This window comes from Plectropomus leopardus, chromosome 9 (assembly GCF_008729295.1).
Source record: "Plectropomus leopardus isolate mb chromosome 9, YSFRI_Pleo_2.0, whole genome shotgun sequence".
Lineage (NCBI taxonomy): Eukaryota > Metazoa > Chordata > Actinopteri > Perciformes > Serranidae > Plectropomus > Plectropomus leopardus.
In genome coordinates this window covers 18,262,762-18,289,031 of record NC_056471.1, presented here as the reverse complement: position 1 = coordinate 18,289,031, position 26,270 = coordinate 18,262,762, and the positions used below count along the sequence as shown (strand labels likewise).

Here is a 26,270-nt window from a genome sequence, read left to right as displayed (position 1 = left end):
TTGTGTTATTCCTATATATTTACATTAGGCCACTACCTGCTGTTTCATATATATAGGCCTAACTGTTGTATAGATCATTGATATAAAAGTATACATCTGCTTGAATGTAAATCATTTTAACATTATATTGTGGGTATTGGTTCATATTAGGTCGTTTAAAAGTATGCACTATTATTATTATTATTATCTTTTTTCACATAACTGTATAATAACAATACAGCCTGCTGCAGGTAGCCTATTTGTCTTTGGTGAGTCATACCAGGAATATGTAATTTTGTTATGCCTGCACATTTCATATCTACAGACTGGTCTCCATTCATGAAAACGTAGTTTTTTTAAAACTTCCTTCTTTCTTTCTTTCTTTGTACTTTTTAATCTTTTTTAAAACCTATCTACTTTCAAATATCTTGTCTAATTTTGTGCTCCTACAATGCCAAATCGCATCCTCCCAAGGGATAATTTATTGTGGTTGAATCAAATTTCATCACTGCTTCTCAATCCTGATTATCCTCCACACACGATGCATAAAAAACGAGCGCACCCTTGTGCAGACCCCGCCCCCGCGGGGTGTTGATGGGCCGGGCCTGCCTCTGGTTAGGAAGAACAGCGAGATGGGGGATGAAATGAGGTCAGGAAAGCCGTCCGTGCAGCTTTGTAATGTCGTGCATTTTTACAGCACACGAAGTAAACATGCTCTGTAAATAAAAGGTGTTGGGCTGAAGAAAGCCAGCCTCTGTGCACACATACAGGCCATCAACTGAGCCATGCACAAACCTGCAACACAAGAAGCGAAGCACACACCAACACCGGGTACAACGCACAGAAATCTTTTATTACATAACAGGCTTTACTGGGTTGAGACACAGCCAGTGAGCGAGTGGCAGCCGCTGTTACAGAAAAGACCATCAGCACAAGCATGTCAGCAGCACAGACGCATACAGACAGTTCACACACAACAAAATCACACACGATTTATTCAAATTATGACAACAAATAAGTCAGAAAATACTACTTCATTGGGTTTTTTTGTTGTTGTTGTTTTTTTGTTGTTTTTTTTTTTTTACCAGAGCTTAATATGTGTTTAAGCCAAAGACTGCAATAGGGGAAAAAACATAATTCGTTCTTATTAACTTTAAATGAATCCGTTGTACTAATTTCCTTATAATAAATATGAATGTGCTTTCTTTGTACCACAGGGAGGCGGCAGTCAACCAGAATGGTCCAAACTGACGATAAGTCACATGTTGAGTTATGAACAGGCAGAAAAATCTACACATTTATAACACGTTTTTAAAACACTTCATACAGCGAGAAATAATTTAAATTTATCAGTGGAAAGGTAAGTGTGGTCAGGGCTGCTATGGTTCAATTTTTTTCTTTACATATATATATATATACACACACACATGTATATGTATATATTAGATTTTGAAACAGATTAAAATAATGGTCAGGGTAAAAATAGGGGAGCACCTCAGGAAATTGTTCTTGACACTCTTGTCCCTAAAAACACTACACAAAGACAAAAATGGACATAAAGTCAACATTTAGTGTTAAAGAACATAATTCAGAGTGTTAAAGGCTGATGCAGGTGATTACCTGTGTGAAACCTTTTTACGAGAAGAAGCTGTAGAGATAGGAGAACCCAACGATTCCAATGATGGCACAGCACAATGTAATCATCATCTTTTTCTGCAGATTCAATAAAACACAGAGAGCAGTGAGACAGCAGGTGTCACTGGAGTTAGACTTTAATGTAACACAATTCAAACTGAAGGACAAGTTGATGTTAGGAAGTGACTGAGCAAAAGGAGAACAAAGGTTCACGGAGATTAGGGCGTGTGTGTGTAAAGAGAAAGGAAAAATGAAAAACTTACCTCCCTTTGACACCTGTTGTGCACCAGACATAAAAAGATGTAGTTTGCAACACTTACATGCTGTATCAACAATCTGCTGACAACAGCTCCCACAGAAGCACATTCTCAAAGCTCTTCCACAACACGCACAAAGTGTAAAAACAATTTTCTATCAAGAACAAAGAGACAGGCATAAGATTGCAATAAGGAAACACAAGTCAACCAATTATTAAAAAACATAAAATCTTTAATTCTCATTAAAATCTGTTAATTTTAAAGTGAACAACAGCTTTTGTTTTTTACTCCCTCTCTTTTTGCAGCTTGTGCTGCTGGTTGAAACGGTGTGTGGAGAAAAAAAGGCTTGAATAGAAGCATTACGACTGAACAGTGGAGGGCAGAAGCCAAAATAGCAGACTGTGTGGTCAAAAGAGCAAGCTGGGGAGGCCTCTCACTTTCAAGTGCTCCCCGCGCAACCAGAATTAAAGGGAACCATTCAGGCTGTGGGCTAACAGAAACAAACGCTTCCCTCAGTGATGGCAGCGACAAAAACCTTGTATGTGGTCAATACCTGTCGCTTTAATGACTGGAAATAGTGTCTTTGATTGGGTTGTTGCACACACAGCTACAATCACCAGCTTTAACTGCCACATTAAAGCCTCTGGGTGTCAACATTTTGGTTTAATAAACTCTAAAGATGACACATTCACCCCTCTAAGACAAAGGGGTCAAATGAAATGATGGGGAGCTACCAGAATCAAAGCCAATTTATTTGGCACACCTAGCTAACAGCCCTGTAACAAATGATTCATGCATTTAGTTTGGTTTCTTGACAACATTTTCATATATCTATGTGACAAATCTGACTACAAACACGTATAGTTTAAAGGGTAACTTACATTTTTCAGCATGGCCCCTATTTTCTCATGTGTTTGTATCTAAGCGATTAATGGGAACAATGATTTTTGAAATTAGTCCAGTATTAAGAAAGTTTGGCAGAAAGCATTTTGCAAAATAAGCTTATGTCCATTAAAAGTTCTTGCTTTTGCCACTGACCGGCTCAGATTTTTATCATAAGTGTCTGACAACATTATGAAAAAGGCCACTACAGAGAAAGATCCTTTTTGTTTAACCAGAGAAAACATTGAAATCGCTATTGTCAAACCCACCAGACTCCATTTCCATAAACAATTCTTTTTTTTGGTGCATTTGTTTTGTCTCTTATACGTGAATGTTAAATTATTATTATTATTTTCTTTAATAGCCCACAGCCTGGGTGGAGGGAGGTTATGGAGGGTGGGTTTGGGTGGCTAGAGGAAAGTTGGCACAATTGTATGATGAACTGTTTTTCTAACTGGGTTAATAAATATTATTCCAGCCAAACCAGGAGTTGTGATTGTTGGACAGTGGAGAGATGAATGAAAACAGCTTTGTGAGTTTTATTTGTTTCTGTTGACTTTGAATTAAGAGTGTTTTAAAAGGATTAAATTACTGTCTATTTAAATAGGGTACGGTGTGTCTGGCAATGGAGATTTGGGGGCTTTTTTTCTGGTTTAACAAAAAGGATCTTACTCTTTTACAAAAGGTCTATCTCTGTAGGTATTCGATCCTCAATAATACTTCTCAATCTGACCCTCTCAGTGGCAATAAAGCACTTTCAGAGGACATTCATATACAGTGCATATTGACGTCTGTTTCATGATTCCCTGCTGCAGCACTCTCGCTCAACACTGGACCTAAACTTGCTGTTAAGTCACTTAGACACTAACAAATGGAAAAATAGGGTCCAAACCAAAACTTAAGTTACCCTTGATGCCAATAAAGATTCAGATTTTCATCAAAACATTTTCTAAAATACAGACTAAAACAAAAAAAACATAGGTTACAAGCCTTCACAGAGGACATTTTGACCTGTGACATTAGGAAAAGCACCGGTGTAAATAATTCAGTGAATTATGGCTCACTGTCTGTCTCACTGACGCACTTAAAGAGAACAAAGTTATCATTAATCATCACTAGTTTTTCCTACTATGACAAGTCAAAATATTTGCAGTGAGAAAGATTTAGTTTTTGTTGATTTAGACATTCGTCGAGACTGTAGTAAGCGGTGCTGTTGAGTTGTTAACCGTTATACTGAGAGGTGTTTCTGCTACTAAGCTCACCCTCTTTGTATCACTGAAGGCAGGCTCAATTATAGACACACTGTATGTAACTCAATTCAAAAGCACCATCAACTACTGTCTCCAAAATGCCCACAAAGTTTAACCAACATATCTATAAAGCTGTTTAAACTTTTATGAACGTTACATTTATTGCAGGGCTGTTAATTTCAGATAGTTGTACCTAATAAACTTAGGTGTAACTGAGCTGTATGTTTACAGCAGAAATATATCGAGTCCTAAATTAAAATGCACATCACACATCTCGCGTTTAAGAAAAATCTACCTTGTACCGAAAGACACCAATCAGAGAGACTTACTGTAGGTTAGATAGTGTCCTTTTACACTTTATCTTGTATGTGCGACTTTATTGGCAACATAATATAATAAATACATTACTGTTATTTACTTACTAAACTATTCTGGCAGTGAAATTATAACAGCAAGTGTCACTTCCAGCCTCTCTTCATACATTTTGGCATTAAAAAATGTTTTTACAGCACTAAAACAGGGGAGACAATAATGTCTGTATATGTGTAGAAGGTCATGATGGCTATACGAGTTTGCAAAGATAGAAAACAAGATGCTGCAGTGCTGTCTTCTTTTTTTCTCCTCGTCTTTGAAATGTGTTTCCATAAGCACCATCCTTCATATTTAAAATCAGAACCACTGGGCTCTCTAAACTGAAGAATCATAAGTGAGCACACCGATCCTCTTCCAGTTAAAGAACTGAGCCATATTTCAGGGCTACACGGAAGTAATAATTATATTAGTCACATGATCATCTCACCTTAATAATTACAGTAATAAAGTCATATTTTGAAATGTGAAAGTGCTGGAAATCCCCTGCCCCCCTCCCCAAAAACCCAACAAAATCCCAAATACAGTGAACATACAGTAGCTAGCTTTTCAATCACATGTGTCAAGGCTCATAAAGGCAAGAAATAACAATAAGGGTGCTTCCACAGCGCTTCACAAGAGTCCAACTTACTGGACATTGAAATCAATTTCAGAGGACTTCGAGGCTGATTCTTTGGCTTTAAACATTGGACAGTGAAATGTACAGTAGAGGCACTGGAGTGACGTTATGATCGATTATTTTTCAATTCCCTTTTTTCCCCTCTGCAGAGATACAATAGTTATTGCACCTCATACCAGCTTCAGTCTCATTTCCACATTTGCAGCAGAGCATTCTCAAACTAAAGGAGTCAAACAGACCTCACAGAACAGGAAGGACGGCTCTGATTGGACTAAAAGTTTTTTATAAGTTTCATCAGTCTTTTTTTTTTTCCCAGAAATGTATTACTAGTCCTTGCATCTGCAGGTTAAATATCATTATATCCATATGGAGCAATCAGGTTTTTCTTTGGCTGATGGAAGATGGGGTGGAGTGGATGATGGATAAACTGATGATGGTAGCAAAACAGCAGTCCTGTTATAGTGTCCAGGTGAGGATGACAATGAGGAGGATGACAACAACCATAGCACAGACCGCACCAACAATGACCATCTTCTAAAAAGAGAAACAAAAGAAGAAAATGGCGTTTATGACGGGAAACGTGAGCGATGAAAGGAGCCCACAGACCAAACACCAGCTAAAACTGTAACTCACTTCTAGCACCGCTTTGTTTGTTCAACAGTAACCAGAGGCAAGCGCTTCAGAATGAGAGCAAAAACACACACCCACGAACTTCAAATACACACAAACACACCTCAAGTAATCCCACGGAATAGAAAGAAAACACACACATGCACACAAACACACGCACGCACACATACATACACACACTCACACTCACACACAGAGCCGTAGGTAAAGTGTGCGCAAACCCTTTTCCAAAGCACGGTTAAAACCCACACCCATTGTGGCCCTGTAGAGCTTATTTGCTCCAGAGTTACTCACCCTCAGCTCTCCTCTCATTCAAATAGCTCATGACTTCTTCAGTCCAACTGACAACCCGATTATGAGAGCTAGTAAGCCCACCAAGATCAGCACAACCACCACTATTATCACCATTTTCTGTTGAGGACAAGCAAGTATATACAGGACCATTAGTACCATTCTCAGTGGGGAAAAAACAAGGATTATATGTCCTGAATTTGTGCAACAACTACATTCATCAATTCTGGCATAGACAGAGATCTATAAAAGCTTGTTTACAGATGGTTTGGCTGAGCACGTCATCCACTTTTGAAATAATAGATATGATTCATAAAAGCAGTAAAAACATGGAACGAGTGGATGTAGTGCCGGCTACTTCAGTTAACTCATTTAAAAATAGATTGGATAAATTCTGGTCATTAAAAGAATATTTTGCATATATTTGTAAAGCTAAAGTTCCCACACATTTTCATGGACAAAATTTCAAAACTTTTATATGATCTTTTAAGGACCCATAATAATTTGTTATTCTTGCCCCAACTGTGCGGGGTTATTTTTTTTTAACATATCAGATTCAATCTCTATTCAAACATAATTTCAGCTAGCTGGCATAAAAGAAGGGAGAGACGGAACGCAAGGAGAAAAAGAAGAAACATACAGTGATCAATAAAACGTCACTACCTTACTTCGAAAGCTACAGAAAAAAAAGCAGTTATATTATCTGAAGTGTTAGATTATCGATGAAGATTACTGTAATAATTTCTTGAATCACAAACAAATTTCAGGACTTTTCTAAACTCATTTCAATTCAAATTATGGAGTCCACTACTGTATGTTATTAAGTACAAGCTTTGTATGAGGGAATATGTATAATATATTGCAACAATGGCTGTATCAAATATCACAAATTCTCCTTTTAGCTTGGTAACCACACAAACTCCAATCTTGCAAAAGTCTGATAAACCAGTTTGTCTTGGCATGTTGACTTCATGTTAATAAAGTTATTTCCATATACGAGCTTTAACAGCCTGAAGCTGATGAGCAACATCGTCAAACAGACAAAGTCACAGAACAATGCAACAGCAGCCACGGACAACTGTAAATAAAGACAAAGTTACGGTTAAAGCTGAAGAGAAAGAAGAGAGAAGAGTGTGTAAGCTGTCAGTTTGTGTGTGTAAGCAGGCGGTCTCGGTACTGGGCAGGTCACTGGGTTTCAAAGCACAGGGATCCACAGGCCACAGGGAGGTGGAGGCTCAGGAACAAGGCAGGTAGGAGGGTTAGGGGGTCTTCACAAGCCATCACAGGTACAAATCAATGTGACGATCACGGTCTTGATGGTGGGGATGATCTTCATATCATAAGGCAGATTTCCCAAAAGCATCTTTGTGTTAAAAGAGGAATTCTTTACACCTTAAGGTTGGGCAATATAACACCACATACTGCGCAACAGGCAAAGAAGTATCTACCATACATCATTATAAACAGCTATTTGGTAATATGTCTACTACGCAGTTTTAAAATGTTGCCCCTTTATTTGTTTTTTTTTTATTCCTTAAAGTTCAATTTTTTGGTTGTCTTTTTGACATTACGCGGTTTCCACAATGACTGATTCTGTATCTTATATTCTGCTGGACAACATGGAAAGCATTAATGAATAATATTCTAATACAAAGGCTGATTCAGTCTTTGTAATGTAATGTCCAATTTAATTTTTCCTATCATTCTCGTTGTTATACAGCCTGTTAAAGCCTCAAGATCTGAATTTGAATAGCACTGATCTCATGGTCATTGTGGTCCTATTGTTAATGTCAACATGAATTTATTTTTTGCTTTTGGGAAACCGGACTGCTCCTCCTGACTGTGGTCACTCACACGGCGAGCCTCTTGCTGAAATTTTGCAGCTTTCTTAGTGTCCGCTACAGCCCGCTCCACAAAGCCCACCGACTGATCCATGTTGCTCTCAATCCTGTCAATCATTCCACCCTAACATGTGGCACGATGTCACAGGTGACAGAAAGCAACAAAAAAAGATGCATAAAACAACAGAGAGAGAAACAAAAAGCGAAGCGCACAGAATGCAACGGTTACGTGTGACTGGCAATGTGTCTCCAGGGCGAGGGAGTATGTGTGCACATGGTGTAGTTCAAATGTGTCAAACTGTGTCTGGAAAAGGGCGGAAAGAAGTCACGAGCAGACTGGTGCAGCAGCAGGTGGCTGAATTACATTACCTTGCGTGCTTTGGTCTGGTGCCTTACAGCCTTTTTGGTCTGTTCCTTAGCCACTGTGATATGGTCCACTGACTTGGATACATTCTGCTCTATGTTGTCTACTATGTCACCCTGAAAAACACACAACAATCAGTGAGATACAGAGCAACACTTCACAAGCAGAGGAACAGTACAGTGCATTGGTTCAAGTAATGCAGCCACGCGTCTGGTGTCAGATGTATTAGAAATATGCTGACCGATATTTTGAAGTTTCTGGTGCTTTAATTATCAAAATCTCTGCTGTGACTCAAGCTTTTTTTCAATGTCAGGGAAAAGCCTTCACATGTACAGCATATTAATGTCAAATGTATTTTGGGACAAACATCCTTAAGCTAAAAGTTGGAAGTAAAAACAATTAAACAAGTTTTTCACTGCTCAAAAGATTGTCTTTTCATAAAACTGGGCTGAACTGGTATAAAGATGTAAATACTTTTTAAATGGGTGCTACGTGACCAGAGAAAATTGAGAAAAATAAGGCTGTGGCATTAGCTTTTGCTCAAGAGGTAGAAAACTACCAGAATGCACTGCACCAGACAGAACCAATAAATGCTCGTGCTGGTGGAGGGAGTAATACGAGCTTGACACACAGAGAACAACATAATAGCCAGCTGTTAACAAACATTCACAAATTACCATAAAACAGTAAGGTAAAATATGTTTCTTAAAACATTTTAGGTGAGAAACAGGCAATGGAGTAGCAGAATCTTGTATTATATTTGATCAGCACTGCCTAGATTTACAGCTGGTTTGTCCCTGAGACACACTGCTGCAGTGAGCAGCGTGTGAGCGTCGCAGAACCTGTTGGGTCTTTTTTTCACTGCTCATGTTAACAAATTAGAGCAGGCTTACTTCCAGCATGAGCAACGCTGCTCAGGTGGGTCTCAGCTGCGACACATCTAGAGAAACTGAGACTTGTTTCCCATGTGCAGCAGAAATAGATAGTGAAAATGCTGTTTTAATCACTATATAGACACATAAACTTTCACTGCAAGTTCAAATTCTCTATCTGTCACAGACACGAGGAAATATTAATGTATCTGTTTTACTCAACATTTCCTGTTTCCGTTTCAAAAATAAAAGCCCTCTGATAACGTTTATGTTCACAAAACCCCTTTAGTTGTTGACCAAAGGCATTTGCGAAAAGTTGCATGACCGTGTTGTTGACAATGCAAGAGTGTGCACAGCCTCATAAATGAATGGAGTATGTGCTTATAAATGTGGAAATACAGTATTCATAGCAGCAGGCACCTCTGCAGCAGCGTTGCAGCATCAGTGCTACCAGTGTGAACACCGCAAGCGTGCAAGATGCTGCAGTTTGGTGAGGTTGCCATCATGTGCTGCTAATGCATGCAGTGTGTCTCGGGTGTTGGGAGTTTGGTCAAGCTTTATAAAGAGAGGGAGAGAGAGGCAGTGCTCTCTCTCAATCTGCCTCAATACCCTTTGTGTTCATGGCAGCCGGCATATAAAAATCCTACGTGAAATCTGCAAAATCTACTGCACAATGTGCAATCTACCCACATTGTTAAAATACACAGCTGCTTAAAAATAGGTACGTCTTCCATTCATGAGAAAATCACACAACACAAACAGCAGGAGTTTGGCCCTTACCTCAAACAAGCCTTCCCCTCAGAGAGCATGGTTTAAGTAGCAGGAAATATGTGGTTAGACATATGTACGCATAGTCATACAGTGACTGACTGATAAACAGTATGTGTTTGGATTTATTCTAGTGTTTAGTCTGCTCCGATGTTGCTTTAATTGTACATCTTACTAAATGCACTCATGTTGGTTCCATGGGTGATGAGATGAAGGCGGCAGAATGAAGTAAAGAGAGGTGTAAGAAAGGCATGGAGCTGGAAAAGAGGAAACAGATGCAGATGTACAGTGAAACCACAGTGGAGATGTGAAGAGAGATAAACAGGAGAAAAAGCATTGATACAGTCGGGACAGAACACAGCGGCGAGGAAAAGGTCAGAATGAGCAAAACAAATGACTGAAATGGATGCGAAGTTCCTGAAGTAATTGACGGGTGGACGAAATAATGGGCAAGTGGATGTGGAGGACTGTACCTGGCTCTCCACCAGCATGGCGATGTCTACAAACATATCATGCAGCTCCTTGATGCTACTTTCCAGGCGGACAATGTCTTTGTGTCTTGATTCAATCTCACTCAGGGCCTGTTTAGAAATCCCAGCGTCCACAATCTGTTATGAGGAGAGGTTTATTGGTATTATTCAGGACCAGTTCAGATAAACATGAAAAAAAACTGAGTCTGTGATGGTCAGAGGTAAACTTCTGCTAGTGCAGTGTTGAGTGAGAGATCTTAAATCTATGGGACAAATTTATTATAAGTGCAGTATGTAAACACTGTGTAGTGTATTGAGAGGGGACCCCTATTAACTGTTACACCACCAAACAGCCTGCTGGATACAGCTCTCTCCCCGTCGCTTGCTTCAGTACATTCAAGAACAGATGAAGAAAAAGAGAGCGGAGATATTACAGTTCAACAAACTCGAACAGTTCAAGCTTCAGCGATCAAGGGTCAAGCCATGCAAATACATGAGAAGAACAAAATGTAGTATTCAGATCACGGTTATCATTAAAAATTCACATTATGGTAAATAAAACACTGAGTCAAAAAATAAGTAATTACATAATAAAAAATACACAGACACTGTGAGCAATGCAGTGTGCAATCAATAAAATCATAAAATCTCAAAAACAGAAACATTTTTTCAGAATTCCCTTAAGAATATAAAATTAAACTTAAGTATTAAAACCATAATAATAATGTTCGATGATGTATCCATCAGAGTGAACATATTTCTTCCTGGAAATACCCTGGATGTGAATTTAGTGAGGCCATAAAATGTTTGTGTGAGCTTTATCACCGAAATGACTCGTACACTCAAGTATTGCTCGGAAACACAACTACCGCATGGAGGTCTATTGCTCAGGACCCATAAAACGCTGTGGCGAGTTTGGATCAGTTGTTTTCGAGGAAATCGGCCTGTCTAAACACACGTTTTAAACGGAGACTGTACTAGTGTCATTGATTGGATTTGATTGTGGCACTTGCTGTCTGAAAATTTCACACTTAATGTTTTGAACCTTTAACTTTCAGATGGGTTTAGCGTTATAAGTCATTTTACTGTAGTAGGAGAAGAAGGCGATCACGTCATAAATTTTAATGTCTGCAGTACACATAAAATGTTACATTAATAAACGTTACCCTTTCTCGTTACGCTTATGGTAAGGTGTGCTGTCAAGTTAAGCTGTGTATCCTTTTGCAAGAAATTCTTCCCAAACTGTACTGAAAGAGAGACTTTCTCATCACTTGCATTGTGCATATTCTGTTCAGTTGAGACACGCTGGTGCTGATTTCTCAGCTGTTCCAATTAGTTCAATAAATGTTTGTGTGCATTGGCTGTTAGTACGTTAAAGGAGGTTTGGAGCCCTCAAGAAGGCACAAGAAAGAAAGCTGACTTTGAGGCCAAATCACAAGCACAGCTAATCTTTAACCAGTTGATACGAGGGGTTTCTAGTTGGAGTGAGCAACTGACAACTTTTTCTCCGTTCAGCCACACCATGATCAGTGTGAAGGCAGAGTGTTTGTTGGGTTATAGTTAAAAATAGCAGAAATGCATGTGCGCACACACACTTACCCCTGCAGTAAACACAGCAGCGTTGCCACTCTCCAGCATCTCCTCCAGTTCGTCATCTGTTGTTGCTTTTCCAGCTGGAGAGGGAAAGAAAAAAGTTAATGACAAAGCAGACCGTGGGACCATCACATAACTTTATGGAGGTCACTCACTTATCTCTAATTGTCTTTGAATGCGTCCTTTACTCCTCTCCCTGAAGTCCACCTGGGCTTCATTATACTTTGTCATTACCTCCACAAACTTTCTGGACAGCACTGCATGCTGGAAGACAAGAAAAAAAAGGTTTTTTTGTATTTATTCAGTGCTTTAGCAGACCTGCGTCACAGAAAATAAGCCTGTTGAATTTCAATGTGAGAGAAAACCTAAAAATAAACTTCAGGTGTATGTAATTTACCTGTGATTTACGTATCCGCATGTCAGCCGACACCCTCTCCTGCTCTTCTGACTCCAGATTCCTCTCGATGGCTGTGAAGCAATCCAAATGATGATTTAAGATTCTGTTTTAAAATTAACTTCACATCACATCATTGTCTAATTCTCCAGCACCATTTCACACCAAATCCATTGAACATCCCCACTGTGTGTGTGTGTGTGTGTGTGTGTGTGTGTGTGTGTGTGTGTGTGTGTGTGAGGCAAAGTCATGGGGCAGACTCACTCTTGAGTTTGTTTCTTGCATTGTTGGCCATCTTTTTTATGTCGTTGGTGATTGCCTCCAAGTCATCCTGTGTTTCTGGGAAGGAAGAGACATGTGGCAATAAACACTTGAGAACATTAGCAACAGAGTGAGAGAACCACACCTATTGCAAAAACTCAGAAACTGATCATGTTCTCAGAGCAGGTTTAAAAATCAACATGATGCTCAGGAAAGATCTGCTGTCTTTAAAAATGTTATCCCTTGATTATATGAGATTTTCAAACCAGTGAACCTGCATTAATTGACATATTTTTAAGACGTTGCTTTAAAGATAAAGTTGGTAACTTTTATGAAAATAACTAAGAGTTATATTTATTGAAACTATCACAATATTCTGAAAGGAGGACATGAGACAGATAAAAAAAAAGTCCCTTCTACTCTTCCTACTGCAATAAAAACACTTATGTGCCTCCTCCTTGAAGTACTTGAAACGGCACCGCAAGACTCTAGCGTGACTTTATGAAAACAATCAATCAGAGCCGTGGAGTGACTAATGCAGCTGTCACTCATGTCAATTACTGCTATTGAACTGTGTTCAAACTGTCAAACTAGGCAACAATAAACAAATATGAACCAAGATTCTGTTACTGAATTGCCTATTTCTAATGTCAGATGTTTTCAAAATCATAGTGTACTGTTAAGCTGTAAAATGAGAACTAAAAAAAAAACTAAACATACATGCATAGCTGAAGTGTCTACACAATAATTAACAGAGAAACTGGAATTACAACAACACACATCGCCAGCGTGATTACATTTTCTGCTCAGGACGCCATTACTCCACTATATCCTTACACAACAAATTGTCATTGTTACTGGATACAACACGCAATATACCAGTTCACTTTTAGGTGAAAATTATCTGTGGCTTTTTTGAGTTCTTCTTCACAACAGCCTGATTTAATTCAATTTGAGACATAAAAAATGCATACAAATGTTGCTTGTAAAGAAGAAACGATAGAAACCATTAATTAAGAAAAACATCCACATTATGATTGTAAATCAGCAGGGTGGGGTGAGTGTAAGTAAGAAAGTAAAGCTGGTATCTTACTCTGATCTGATGTGGGAGCAGACAGAATGACTGAGTAAAGCTTTTTCACTTCAGCCACGTTCTCATCAATTTTATCAATACTGTTCCTGATGTCCTCGATCTGAAATAAACAAACACACCATAAATCTCAAATGCATACAAATGTAAAAAAATAAATTAAAAAAAAGCCATTTACAAATATTCACGCAGCTATGCCCCTGATAATCACAAGTGAAGATATAAAAACAGCCTCTATACACGGAGAGCAGCACTGACCTGACAGAAGAACTCGTCCATGAAGGCTGCGTTGTCCACAGCGATCTCCACCTCGTCATCATCTTGATCGCACGTCTGTTTGAATGAAAGTATAAGCTGTGTCAGAGTGGTACTGGGAGTTTACAGCTGGCCAGAGAGAACGTGTGAAGGGTATTAAATGTTTTTCTGAAGCTCAAGTATGTCATCAACACCTCAGGATTACAAGTTCATTCAAATGCTCAGTGTGTTCAATAATGTCAAAACAGAAAATCAGACATCTCAGTGTGCCTGTCTACGGGTTTTTTTCATCTACTTACTCTTCTAAACCCGTGGAATTATATCTTTTTTTTAAATCAACCTCTATTTCCTGTATATGTTTTTAGGTTAGGTTATATGTAAAGCACTTAAGTCACATGGTTTTTGAAAAGTGATCTACAAACAAACAGATAACAATCAAACAGGGGTACTGCAATTTCTATTTTCAGTGTTGGGCCCAGATAAATATGCAGGATAAAGACATCCTGTCAAATAAACCAGCCTAAAGTCAAAATGTGACTCAAAACCACTCTCTGCCTGAAACTCATTCACAGCCCTGCAGACAACATGTGAGCCTGATGGTTTCTGAGACTTCTGATGTTTTTGTTTCCATCATGAAACTGGGTAACAATTAAAGTTTAGATTGGGGAGTCAATATAAAACCTGAATGCTGGTAGTGACATCTAGGGGTGTGCCATATCAGTTTTATCCAAGACAATACTGGTATCATTTTTAATATAGTAAGAAATAATTATATCCTAATTAGCAACGTACAGTGCATACAGATCCAGGTTGAGAAAACAGCTCAGTCATTTAATTATATACATACCATTTATAGATTAATTACAATGGTTTTTGTATTTGGCAACTGTAATTTTTTGATTGATTTTATTTTGTTGTAATATTTATATTTCATACAGAATCTGAGTAACTGTTGTTGTTAACAAACTTAATAACTGAGGTTTTTTTTCATTTTTTAATTAAATATTTGAAGGCGAACTTTATGTTGTCATATAAAACTATGACTTATTTTGTTGCAATTTTTTGTTCTTGAAATTAATAATAAAATATTCTCAGAATTTTTGTCATACTGTCAAGAATATTGTTATCGCAAAAAATACCCTTAAATATGGCCACTTTTACACTGCCTGCCACGGCAGGAATATCACACCGTTTGCCATTCAGCGTAATATCAAAAAGGGGGGGCAGAGTCGCCTCGCCTCTGAGCCGGGACAAGCGGTAGTTGCAGAGTGGTGCACAGAGAACAACCTGCTGCTCAGCGTCAGTAAAACCAAGGAGCTGATTGTTGATTTTAGAAAGAAGGAGGCAAAGACACACACCCCTGTCTACATCAGCTACAGGTTCCTTGTAATTACTATCACTGGGAACCAATCTTAGTCTTCACACATCACCGCCCTGCTTAAAAAAGCACAGAAAAGGCTCTACTTCCTACAGAAACTTAGGAAGGCTAAATTCCAGAGCAAGATCCTGGTTAACTTCTACAGAGGAGCAATACAAAGCATACTGAGTGGAAACTGGCATGGTTCGTGCACGGCCCGGGACAGGAAGGCTCTACAGCGGGTGATTAAAGCTGCCCAGAACATCGCTGGTTCCCATCTACAGAGCATCAGTGACCTCGGTGAAGTGAGGTGTCTGCACAGAGCCCAAAGCATACTGAAAGACAGCTGCCTCAGTCTGTTCACCCTGCTGAACAGAAGTATCCGCTGCCGAACCACCAGACCACAGAGCAGCTTCTTTCCCTAGGCCGTGACACTCTTCAACTCCTCCTTCAACGCCAAAAAGATTTAGCAGGATTTAGGATCAACTTTAATTTCATTGATTCTTAAACCACGTTTAAGAAACATGACAAATAAATCTACCTTTTGCCTTGCAGAAAGCAACCTAGACACAAATGTTATATGTCACACTAGAGGCCAACGCTGTTGTGTTACATGTCATGCCTTGTTAAATGTCTATGGTTCTGTGCAAAAATGCAAAAGAGGCATAAACAAGGAACTTTGTAGCAGCTTTATGGCAGGATATACACACATTGTCCCAACATTGAGCATGAATTTTGTTCTAATGAAATACAATCAAAATTGAACGAAGTTATGATTTAAACCAGGAAATTAAACCAAGAAAAAGTCAAAGGACGAGTAAAACTATGAATCTGACGAAGCATTCAATGTTGGCTTTAAATTCTTGATAGCTGTTGATACTCTGTGACAAATGGACACATTTTAGTTAGCATGTAAAGCATTGAGATTTGATACCAAGCCCCAAGTCTTAGCATACACCACACTAGTAATATAAGCAGAAAAAAATATGAATATCAACATCTTAATCATCTTCTTACAAGATTTTCTATAGACCAATAATACCAATATTCGTGACAGAATTTAGTACTGGATGAATCTCGAGAAGTACATTTCTTGTCAGGGTGGAAAAGCCAGTGAACAGCATTTAGACTGTGAACAAACACTGATGAAATTGCTTCCTGTTAAGCAGGTAAACGTGATCCATCAGCTGGAATTTTTGATCTGACCCTGATCGGCCTACAGCCAATAAAATCTATCAGAAAGTTTCACTCTACCGAGGTCATATATATGTCACAAGGTACAGTCAGTAAACACAGGGCAGTGCCGCAGGTTGGCCACAAAGAGTTAAGCCCTGCTGGCGAATATTTGCACGGTAGAGGACGAGGGCCGGGCTCCAGGAACTTAACCTGTTTCAACTGACTTAAAGAAACCGCAGCTGAGGCACAGTGTAAACAGACATCACAGAGCCATGCTGTGACGGAGTTAGGTGGAGGAAATAAGAGAGAAACAATGAGTGGAAAGGGACAACATGCTCACGTAGTTCCCTCCCTTTTAATTACTTCTGCTTTTTAAAGACTAATGTGTTTCCACTGAGCACCTGTAGCGTGTTACCAGCTGCCCAAACGCTTGACACGTGGTAGTTTGTGCTGCTGTGTTGTAATGGGTAACAGAGTCTGAAGTCTGGACACTTGACTTTCCTGGAGAAAGTCAGCCTGGATCAAAGTCAAGGCATGGAAAATGTTAGCCAAAACACCTGTCGACTTCCCTGCTCTCTCGTATCACCTGACTCTGCCTCAATCTCTTTCTGAATAGACATCAATACTACGCTTTATTAACACCGTACTACAGTCACTCTGTAACTACAACTATTGTTAAACTTCCAAGTGGAGTTACACTCTTCCTTATTGCCGTATTAAAATGGACGCAGACAGGTGTAATGGCCACAGAATAATGACACCAGCAGCATTTAGATTGGTTCCCCATAGACCTTGTTTTCACTGTGCAATTCTGACTGCCACAGGATACAATCTCCATGGCAAATGAAGGCTCGATTTACAGCACACAGGAACTTTATTTTGAAGCTCATCAAGCACTGCACATTAGGAAGAGGACATCACATTCGAGATGCTGGTAGTTTTCCCGGCCCCCAGAAAAGCTGCTCAGTCAATTTTTCACAGTGGCCTCTTGCGGGATTGCAGTGAAAAAAAAAAATTACGACAAAGCCTAAAAGTTTATACTCAAAGATCTCATATATCAATAACAGACACGGTCATATCACTCGACAGGTCACGCGTGGTCATGTTGTAGTTCCTGCACCTAGAAAATGAGCTACTCAGAAAACAGTTTTGCACAGGGCCTCTACTCAGTGGAACAAGTTTGTTCCTTAAAAAAAATCTACCAGTAAAATGAGCTTGTGGCAGCCCGTACTGTGGTACAGTTCTTCTAGGTGCTATTATTATTATTATTGTCATTGTTATCATTATTATTAGTAGTAGTAATATTATAAATATCATCTGTTCTTGCTGTCTGACGTCCTTCCTGAGGAAAACGGTTTCATTTCAATGCCCTGGTAGCAACTAATGGGGATCCTTTAAAACAAATTAAAAAATAAACCAGAGCATATCAATTGAAGTTTTTTGCAGTTATTATTTACAGTAGCAGAAAAGGCAGATGGTGAAACTCTAAAGTCACTGTGGAAACTGTAATAGTTGCTAAGATCTGAGGAAAACAGAAAGTGCTCCAGCTGTCTTTACGACGGCGCTGCCAACAATAACAGAAACGCTGGAGAAAGTTGAAACGTTGTCTGTTTATACAGTGCACAATGTCATAATTTAAAAAGGAACTTGGAGCAACAGCTGCAATCATTACCAGTAGTTCACTGAGCAGTCGGTTGGTGGAAAAACAAATGATAATTTATTTTAATAACTGATTGACATTATGTATTTTTCAAGCAAATCTCCTAAACATTTGATGGCTCCAGCTACTCAAATGTGAGCATTTTCTGCTTTCTTTATCATTTGATACAAAATACAGTTTTTTTCTTGAGTTTTGGATGGTCAGTCAAATGAAACAAGCCACTTTGGGGGATCCACGTTAATACTGGCATGTCGTAAATGCTTTAAAAAGAAATAGTGGCATTTGACAAATTAACACTTCTGCCCATGTGACAGGCTGATAAAATGCCGCTTAGATTATGCAACTTTAATTAGTCAAAATAGGTCAAATTTGCCCTGGTTGGGGCTATTGTCAGCATTGTCTCAGGGAGATAATTATCCAAGCCTGTGAAAGTGGGATGAATTTTACAGTTTGGTTGCATGAGAATAAATAAGGCCGGTTTAACATGTAACCTAGCATTGCTTTTTATGTCTGCATCTGCCGCTGGACCATCACGATAACAGTAGGCGTAATAACAGGTCCACTACAGGAGAGACTTGATGTTCTCCGCAATAAGGTGGAAACAAATATAAGCATGTATTGGTATTGGCTTCTGCAATCGGCCAGAACAAGTTGGAAAATATCTGCATATCAGCAAAAAATCTAATTTTGCACACACCTAGCCGTTTTACGACATCATCTAGGGCTGTGGACATCATAATGGGCTTTTTTATAACTAAATTTTAAACATTTTGTAATAAGAAAGAAAATAGTATAGCAGAGTAATTAATAACTTAAATAGTCGGCATCTGCAGCCCTATTAGGAACTTATATTCAGTGCAACAGCACAAGTTCTTTGTTTTCAAATGGCAAGTTTTAGACACTCTTTAACCTTCTACTCCTCATCTAAAATTTGAATTGCAAATTTGGCCTTGTCTATTTGGTTTGGGCTGCTGTAACTAACAACAGTTGTGGGCACAGAGTTTCCTCACACACAGTGCTTGTTTTTAGACCTCTCTGTGAGTTGTTCATCGTACATACAGCTGCAGCCCTCTGGCCTAAACGTTATGCTCCCTCACGCAGTGTTTCTGCAGCAGCGAGATAAGAACAAGCACTCACTTCCTTCCAGTGTCTCTCATTCAGCAAAAATAAGAGGAAAGGGACGAACATGTGCAACAAATGCTGTAACAACCCCAAATGGGCAAAGGCCACACACACACACACACACACACACACACAGGCACTAGCGTTTATGAAACAACAGTTTAATACTGACAGGAACAGTCAATCAAAGTGACCTTATCTAAGTCACGAGGAAAACTTTTCTAACATTGCTCTTTAAACTCAGTTGCTCATCATATGACTCAACCTGCAACCCATCATTAGTGGTGGTTTTAAAGAAGCAGTGTGAGATATTTAATGTTAAAAAAGAAAGAGTGCCGTGTGGAAATATTTCACATAAACCTTTTTTTTTTGCAGCATTTTGTGCATTATTGTCTGATGCTAATGAAAAACTACACCCATGCTCTAATCACTATTTTCAGAGAAATAAATAAATAAACTGCGAACAAAGTAGATTTAATGCCACTCTGTGCAAATGTGCCAAAATGCTGACTGACAGCGGGAACCACAAAGCAGCAAATTAGATTTTCTCTTTTTTTTTTATGAAACTCGACAAAATGCTATAATCTCATGCTTAGTTACATGAAGATTGTGCAATCATCAAATAAAAATAAGAAAAACAGAGCACACGCTGCACATCAGTGCATTGATATGTCAGCCTGGCTCGTTCCTTCTATTCAAATCACTCAATTACGCTTGCTCTGCATACAAAGCACCATATGTCAGGTTGTTGCATAACTCGATTCAATACGGCAATGACCAGACAGGCTGAGGCAGACATCGTGATCCAACTCTCCAACACAACAAACCGAAGAAGAGTGAAGCGTGAGCAAACCAAAGACAACAATAAAGCAGTCCGAGAAACTGGGAGGTGATTAACTGTCAGACTTTGTCTCTAAGGATCATAAATGATGAAATGCTACCAGAGATTACGCCTTACTTGGAGGTTGAGAAAGATGACAGTTGAGCTTAGACTGAGCTGAAACTGGACCGTCATATAGTGTAAAAATTAACGTGTACACTTGGAAAGCTGTAAGAATTGGTCAATCAGTCAATTGGTCTATGTTTCGGTTATCGCCACCCTCTGGCCCAAATACAGTCACTCCTGGTTTCAAAGATTCGAAATGGCAACAGCCATAATGCCAAACTTGAGGCTTCAAAACAGAAATCCACAAACCAGTGGGCAGCATCACTGTGGATACATGCATTATTTTATACAATCTATGGTTCAGCTGTCGGGAACGTAGGCTACAGCCCAGTCCTACAAAACTGGTACAAGCAATCATAATGTCCACAATTGGGTTTTAAATTTCTGATAATATACTTTTCTGCATTGACATAATCTTTCAAGAGAGAACCACGATACATCTAAGAATCATTTTTCCCCACGTCTAGTTTCAGCTGGCCATTTCTGAGGACTTGCTTCGTTGCATGTCAAAATGTCAGTATATTGAGTATTTTTGGAGTATTTTTTATGTTTGTTTCCCACAGTTTTTCGCACATTATATGGCTCAACATACAAATTGAAAAAATACAATACAAATGCAAATTTATTAATGATATAAATAGCTATTAGTTGCTGTCCTCTGCACTAGCTTTTCCCGCAGGACGATTAAGAAATTGAGCCACAAACAGCAGCAGGACTGGGACCTGGGGTCAGATTTACAGCAGCATGGTGACAGAAGCCAAAATACCCCATCAGGACTTGTGTTAATGCAACGCTAAAATCTGACATGGGATTTAAAAACTCCACGTTCTGCAGGAGAAGTCGTGTCAGTTCAGTGACAGCTTTCCCTGTTCAGTGTGCTGATCTCTGAGCCAGGTGGGCGACGTAACGTAACAACGGCATCCCAGCAAGTCTGTAGTACTCTATGAGGAAATGCTACTCAGAACTGAAGAGGATGTGACTCTGACTGAAAATACTATGAGGAAAGTGAACCGAGAGCCTGAATAACATGAAAACTGCTGTCAAGTTTATGTCAGCCTTCAGTAAACTCTTTAGAGCTACAACAATGTGCCGATTAATAATTGATTAGTCATTTGAAAGAAAATTATTTGCTAACTATTTTGATAATTTATTATTCTTTTTTAGTCATTTTCTCAGCAAAAATGTCAAACATGTGCTTCTTTCTGTTTTTTAAATGTGATAATTTTCAGCTTTTTGTTGTTTATGATAGTACATGAAGAGTCTTTGGTAAAACCTGACCAATAATGGATTTTTGAGGCCAATGTCGACATTGATACTGGGGAGATAGAAATTCCGAAATCAATATATCAGCCAATATTATATGTACATGCGATTATGCAACGCAATTATCCCTCAGATATGGTTATCAAATACTTGTGACAAAGGTATGTAATGGCGGCAGAATATTTTACAGTTAAACAACGACATAAGTGCACTGAAACAGTAAACTTAATCTGGAATCATTTTAAATTACTCTAAGAGGCCTTTACTGTATTATGTCCTGTTAAAAATAAAACTTTTCATATTGTGCATATCAGACTACTGATATATCTGTGATGAGCAAATATCGGCCGATAAAACTGGGTAACCAATATATCGGTTGGGCTCTGGGTTTTGCACTGTTGGTTGGACAAAAGAGACAAACTGAAGATGTCACTTTGGGTTTTAGGAAGCTGTGATGAATATTTTTCCCTTTTTTTTTTTACTTTTTATAGACTAAACAATTCATCAATTAATGTGAAAATATCAGCAGATTATAATGAAAATAACTGTTAGTTGCAGCCCTAGAAATATGGCAAACATGGCTACTTTATCAACGTGTGTTTTATTTGTATATTTTAAAACAAGCTGACAAAGCAACTGTATTTAAAGTTTTCTAACAGCATGCAGCGTAAGTGATCGCATGTGACCACAGCTCCAGGTCAAACTGCAATTCAGCATTTCTTGTTGCTCCTCTTCTTCAAAGTCTACAGTCTATCAGGTGACGTGATGACGCCTGCACGTTAAACATTAGATAGGAATCTCAAGGAGGAAAATAAAAGTGTGGGGTGAATGTGGATAAACAAGACAGATAAAGACAAAGAGAAGTAAAGAAAAAAAATGATGAGATCGTAGCACAGTTTCACAGGTGTTCAGATCCAGTATAAAGCGTCAACTTCCCATCAAATGACTCGCCCACTTCACTTGCTATCTTAACTTCCTTTCCCTGAAAAGAGACCAGCTGTGTGAGATTACAGACGCCTGGGGGGACACCGCAACGTTAAACACAGCAAATATTTGGCCAGCAGTTTCAGGTAACTATGGCAACACATCCCGACTTAGGTTAAAATTGGATCAAGGCCTCACCATCTTGGGCAACAAGAAGGTGTATGAACTGTCATTAACTTTGATGGGAAAATGTTATTAAAAATGGATGTTTGCTGCTGTAGAGGATTTGTGGCTCTGATGGCTGGAGACAAGTAAGGTTAACATTATTTTGGTTTGATCTATCCCGATTGTATATCCTGTATCCATTTTACAACTCTTGACTTTGACCATAATTAATATATTTTCTATACTTTAAAATGTTTATGGCAGTAATGGCAACGAGGACCGCAACTTACAAGAGATTTTCAGTACTGATTGGTCTATTTTTTTTTTATTTTTAAATCATTGATTAATGATGTACTCTGTACAATTTTAGGGAATACTTGAAGATCAAAATCTCTCAAGGTGGCATCTTCAAATTTGCTTGTTTTTGTGTGTCAAACACTCCAAAAACCAAAGATTTTCAACTACAAAAACCCCCAACCAAACAACAACAACAACAACAACAACAACAAGTAAGGCAGCAAATACTCAAAAGTATTTTGATATTTTTGTATGATAAATGACTTGAAAGATTAATGCGGAACCAAACTCTTTAATTAATTTCCCACCGATCAGCTGACTGAATGTTTTCAGCTCCAATGGCTGGAAACTCAATAATGGAATTTTTCCATTATTGAGTACTCCATTTTTTATTTTAATGGCGGATTTATCACTTACTTTTTCAGAAACAACTTAACAATGTCCATCCAAACCTTCCAATATGTCCCAGCTATCTTTAAATTGCTTGTTTTAGTGTTTGAATCACATAGTCCAAAAGCCAAAGTTGTTGATTTTTTGTTTAATACAGATAAAGGCGGCAAATTCCTCTGAGTGGCTGGGACCAGAGTATTTTTACATTTTTGCACTATAATTGAACTAAAAATATGTCATATTTTTTCACTGATCTGAATAATAAATTAATGTTTTCAGTGACACTGGCAACTGCTAATCAATAAATATGAAACCAGAATGATTCATCTGGTGTCACTTTCAGCTGAAACTGTCCAACGCAACTGCTGTGTAAATGCCTCAGTACCCACAGGTTAACATCATATTATAGGAATCAGGAGCCCCGTTTTTAATTTACAACTTTTAAAATGACGTCTGGTGACACAGTTTAACTACTACCATCAATTAAACTACGTGCCAACACATATCTTACCACACCATACAACATGGCTGCATGAAAAGAAATGGAAAATGATGTCTGTGTGGCTGCATCTCTTTTACCTAACACCCCCATTTTAAATCACTTTCCAACCTGCAGTGTTACTACATCCATCATATGAGTTATGTCATCACATGGTGCAAGACTGGGTCAAGTTATTTTTTTGGTTCAACCGTTTAAATGAAAGTGTAAATAGTAAAAATGAATATTTTTAACTCTACTGTCTTCCTATGAGAAACGTTTTTCGGAGGACAAGTGTACAGAGACACAACACTGGAAGAAAAAAAGAGCTTGTGAGGAAACTTGACATTTCCTGGACACTACTCACCGCTTTAAGTTGCTCCAATCGGTCCTTCATCTTTTAGACGGTTAATTTAACACCTCAAAACTAAAGAAATAGTGGGAAAAAATGGCTCAAAACTAGTCCCAATCTCTGACTTCCTCAGCCAGCTGGCGAGCTAGCTGTCCGACACAAACCCACCGCCAGTAAGAAAAACAATTAAACTCCCCAAAAGTCTTAACAGAGGTGTTTGAGAAAACGACTTTTTCTGAAAACAGGAGTCTTTCCGTCGTTTTTCCATGCAATATGGCTGCTGGGTTTAAAACCTGTGTTTTTTCTTTGCTAAATCTCCTCGCCCAGGGGATTAAAACAACAGTTGTGTAGAGCCGTATAATCTGTCTCTCCGCTGGCCACCAGTAATCATTCTAAAACGCACTTTTCTGACTCACGCATGCGCAGACAAGTGCATGTCCTCCGAGATGAGGCCACGCCCTGAGCCACCTGCAGCAGTGATGCATTCAGGTGCTGCAGGAATAATCGATACCTACTGATGATATTGATGATCACTGTCCCCTTTTAAATCACGTTTGAAGATTTATTTTCATCGAAAGGCATTCCTATAATTTCTCTTTAAAAGATTATTGAGGCTATTATTATACTGTACATTAAATTGCACTTAAGTCTTGCCCTGTTCTGTTTTGATTTTAAATTCAACCAGTGTTTTTAAATGTTCCTTTTGGGTTGTATTTTTTTGCCTTTTGATTTTTTCCTGTGTCGATATTTTTATTTTGTGTTGTTTTTTTACTTTTTTCCCTGTGTGTGTTTTTTGTGTTTTAAGTGTGAAGTATTTTGTAATGTTGGCTTTGATAAGTGCTTCATAAATAAACCTTATTTATTTGTTTATTTATTTAATGAATGCCAGTGTATACAATTGTTTTGATTTGGGCTTAGAATATTTTCAAGATGTTGACTGGTTTTGTTATTCATTTAGAAAGAAGAGACACATTTATTTTGAACCCCTTTATTTTACATGGAAAAGACTACATACACAAATACAAATGAGCTAAAACTGTGCTACACATACAACAGTTAAAGAACAGTAAAGCAATATTGCTTGTTGACTAATAACTATAGTTATTAAGTTATTGTCTTGTACTTTTTAAAATTTTGTTTAAATATCATTATGTCAGTTAAACATGATACTATATATATATATATATATCGACACAGGAAAAAATCAAATATATATATATAACTGCTTCACTGCTTTAAGGAACTTTAACATCAACCAGGCCAGTAAAACAGATGAAAATACCATTTTGGCATAGTGACATTTTGTCAATGCATGCAATGCATACGCTCCCCCGAATATTAATAATAATAATCATTATTGTAAATACATCTGTATTATTGTACTGTATACTTATTATTATACTGTATAGCATTATATACAGTGCATGATCCTATGTTAACGGCCGGATAGAAGGCATACGTCACAGTACAATAAACGTGCAGCGTAAAACGATTACGTAACCCTGTTAAAATCGTCCACTGTGCACGAAAGAGCGTGACTGACACCTGGTGGCCACTGCTGTGTAAAGCAGGATGAAGACACTGTCACTTCTATGGTAGTGTACATACTGTCTTCACCAATCTCCACCCAAATACAGTGACACACAGCAGATTACACACATCCAATACACTGAAATACTACCTGTGCCCAGGTTATTTTTGATACTGGTTGGATGAATAATTTTTTTCCAGGAACAGGCATTACTTGCGTAACTCGTGAGAGGATAGGGCTACAAATGTGACATACTGCATGACATGCTGTTGATACTGTGTCCACAAGACATTTTGGGACCCTGGGTAAGTCCTGCCGGCCTTGTGAAGTTTGTGCTACAGCCTTAACTCTTACAGTGCATGTAATTTTCTCACCTGAATGCCAGTGGATCATGCGATCACTGACTTTTGTTAAAGGGTAAGTTGAACAAAATTGCGGCCATTATAGAGCTCATTGTTCATCCAGATAGTTTTGATGCAGTTTGCCCAGGTTTTGAAATATCATGCATAGACCAAATACAATGTTGACTAGACTTGAGCGATATATTTACTTCACATTTTTATACAATTAGGGATTATCTCTACTATTTTTATACATGTATATCACTAATAATGCGAGATTATAATTAGATTTTTCCACATTTTACACAATGTTGCAATTAAGGACAACTGCATGGCAATAGACCTTTTCACAAGACATTTGACATGTCACCAGAGGAAAATCACAATTGTAAATATCTTAATAGTTCTGATTGATCAAATCCAGTTCACTGCCTCCATTTCAGCTTAC

General features: G+C 38.4%; 1 protein-coding gene and 1 long non-coding RNA gene across 4 annotated transcripts; both read right to left on the bottom strand.

Moving 5' to 3' along the window:
• Positions 1-811: 811 nt before the first annotated feature.
• Positions 812-2,024, bottom strand: LOC121947808. Its single transcript, XR_006106113.1, has 2 exons — positions 1,600-2,024; positions 812-1,512 (listed from the first exon to the last, which is right to left on the bottom strand). It is a non-coding gene; the product is annotated as an uncharacterized LOC121947808 (long non-coding RNA).
• Positions 2,025-2,085: 61 nt separating this feature from the next.
• Positions 2,086-24,327, bottom strand: stx3a (syntaxin 3A). 3 transcript variants are annotated; one of them, XM_042492928.1, is made up of 11 exons: positions 23,966-24,327; positions 13,824-13,898; positions 13,569-13,668; positions 12,479-12,553; positions 12,218-12,288; positions 11,976-12,084; positions 11,827-11,900; positions 10,231-10,365; positions 8,123-8,233; positions 5,916-6,032; positions 2,086-5,525 (listed from the first exon to the last, which is right to left on the bottom strand). In XM_042492928.1, the coding sequence occupies exons 1-10, from the start codon at positions 23,993-23,995 to the stop codon at positions 5,943-5,945; spliced, it is 870 nt and encodes a 289-aa protein (XP_042348862.1). In that variant the 5' UTR covers positions 23,996-24,327; the 3' UTR covers positions 2,086-5,525; positions 5,916-5,942. The 3 variants fall into 3 exon arrangements, with proteins under 3 accessions (XP_042348862.1, XP_042348864.1, XP_042348865.1); XM_042492930.1 differs by having other exon boundaries at positions 2,086-5,522; XM_042492931.1 differs by lacking the exons at positions 2,086-5,525; positions 5,916-6,032; positions 8,123-8,233 and adding an exon at positions 9,225-10,014.
• Positions 24,328-26,270: the final 1,943 nt, after the last annotated feature.

What these genes read in the sequence shown, in the direction of transcription:
- stx3a (XM_042492928.1), bottom strand. Translation starts at nt 23,995, where the DNA reads ATGAAGGACCGATTGGAGCAACTTAAAGCG. An exon ending in TGGACGAGTTCTTCTGTCAG is followed by an intron (nt 13,669 to 13,823) that starts GTCAGTGCTGCT and finishes TGTTTATTTCAG; the next exon opens with ATCGAGGACATCAGGAACAG. An exon ending in TGCAAGAAACAAACTCAAGA is followed by an intron (nt 12,289 to 12,478) that starts GTGAGTCTGCCC and finishes ATTGCTTCACAG; the next exon opens with CCATCGAGAGGAATCTGGAG.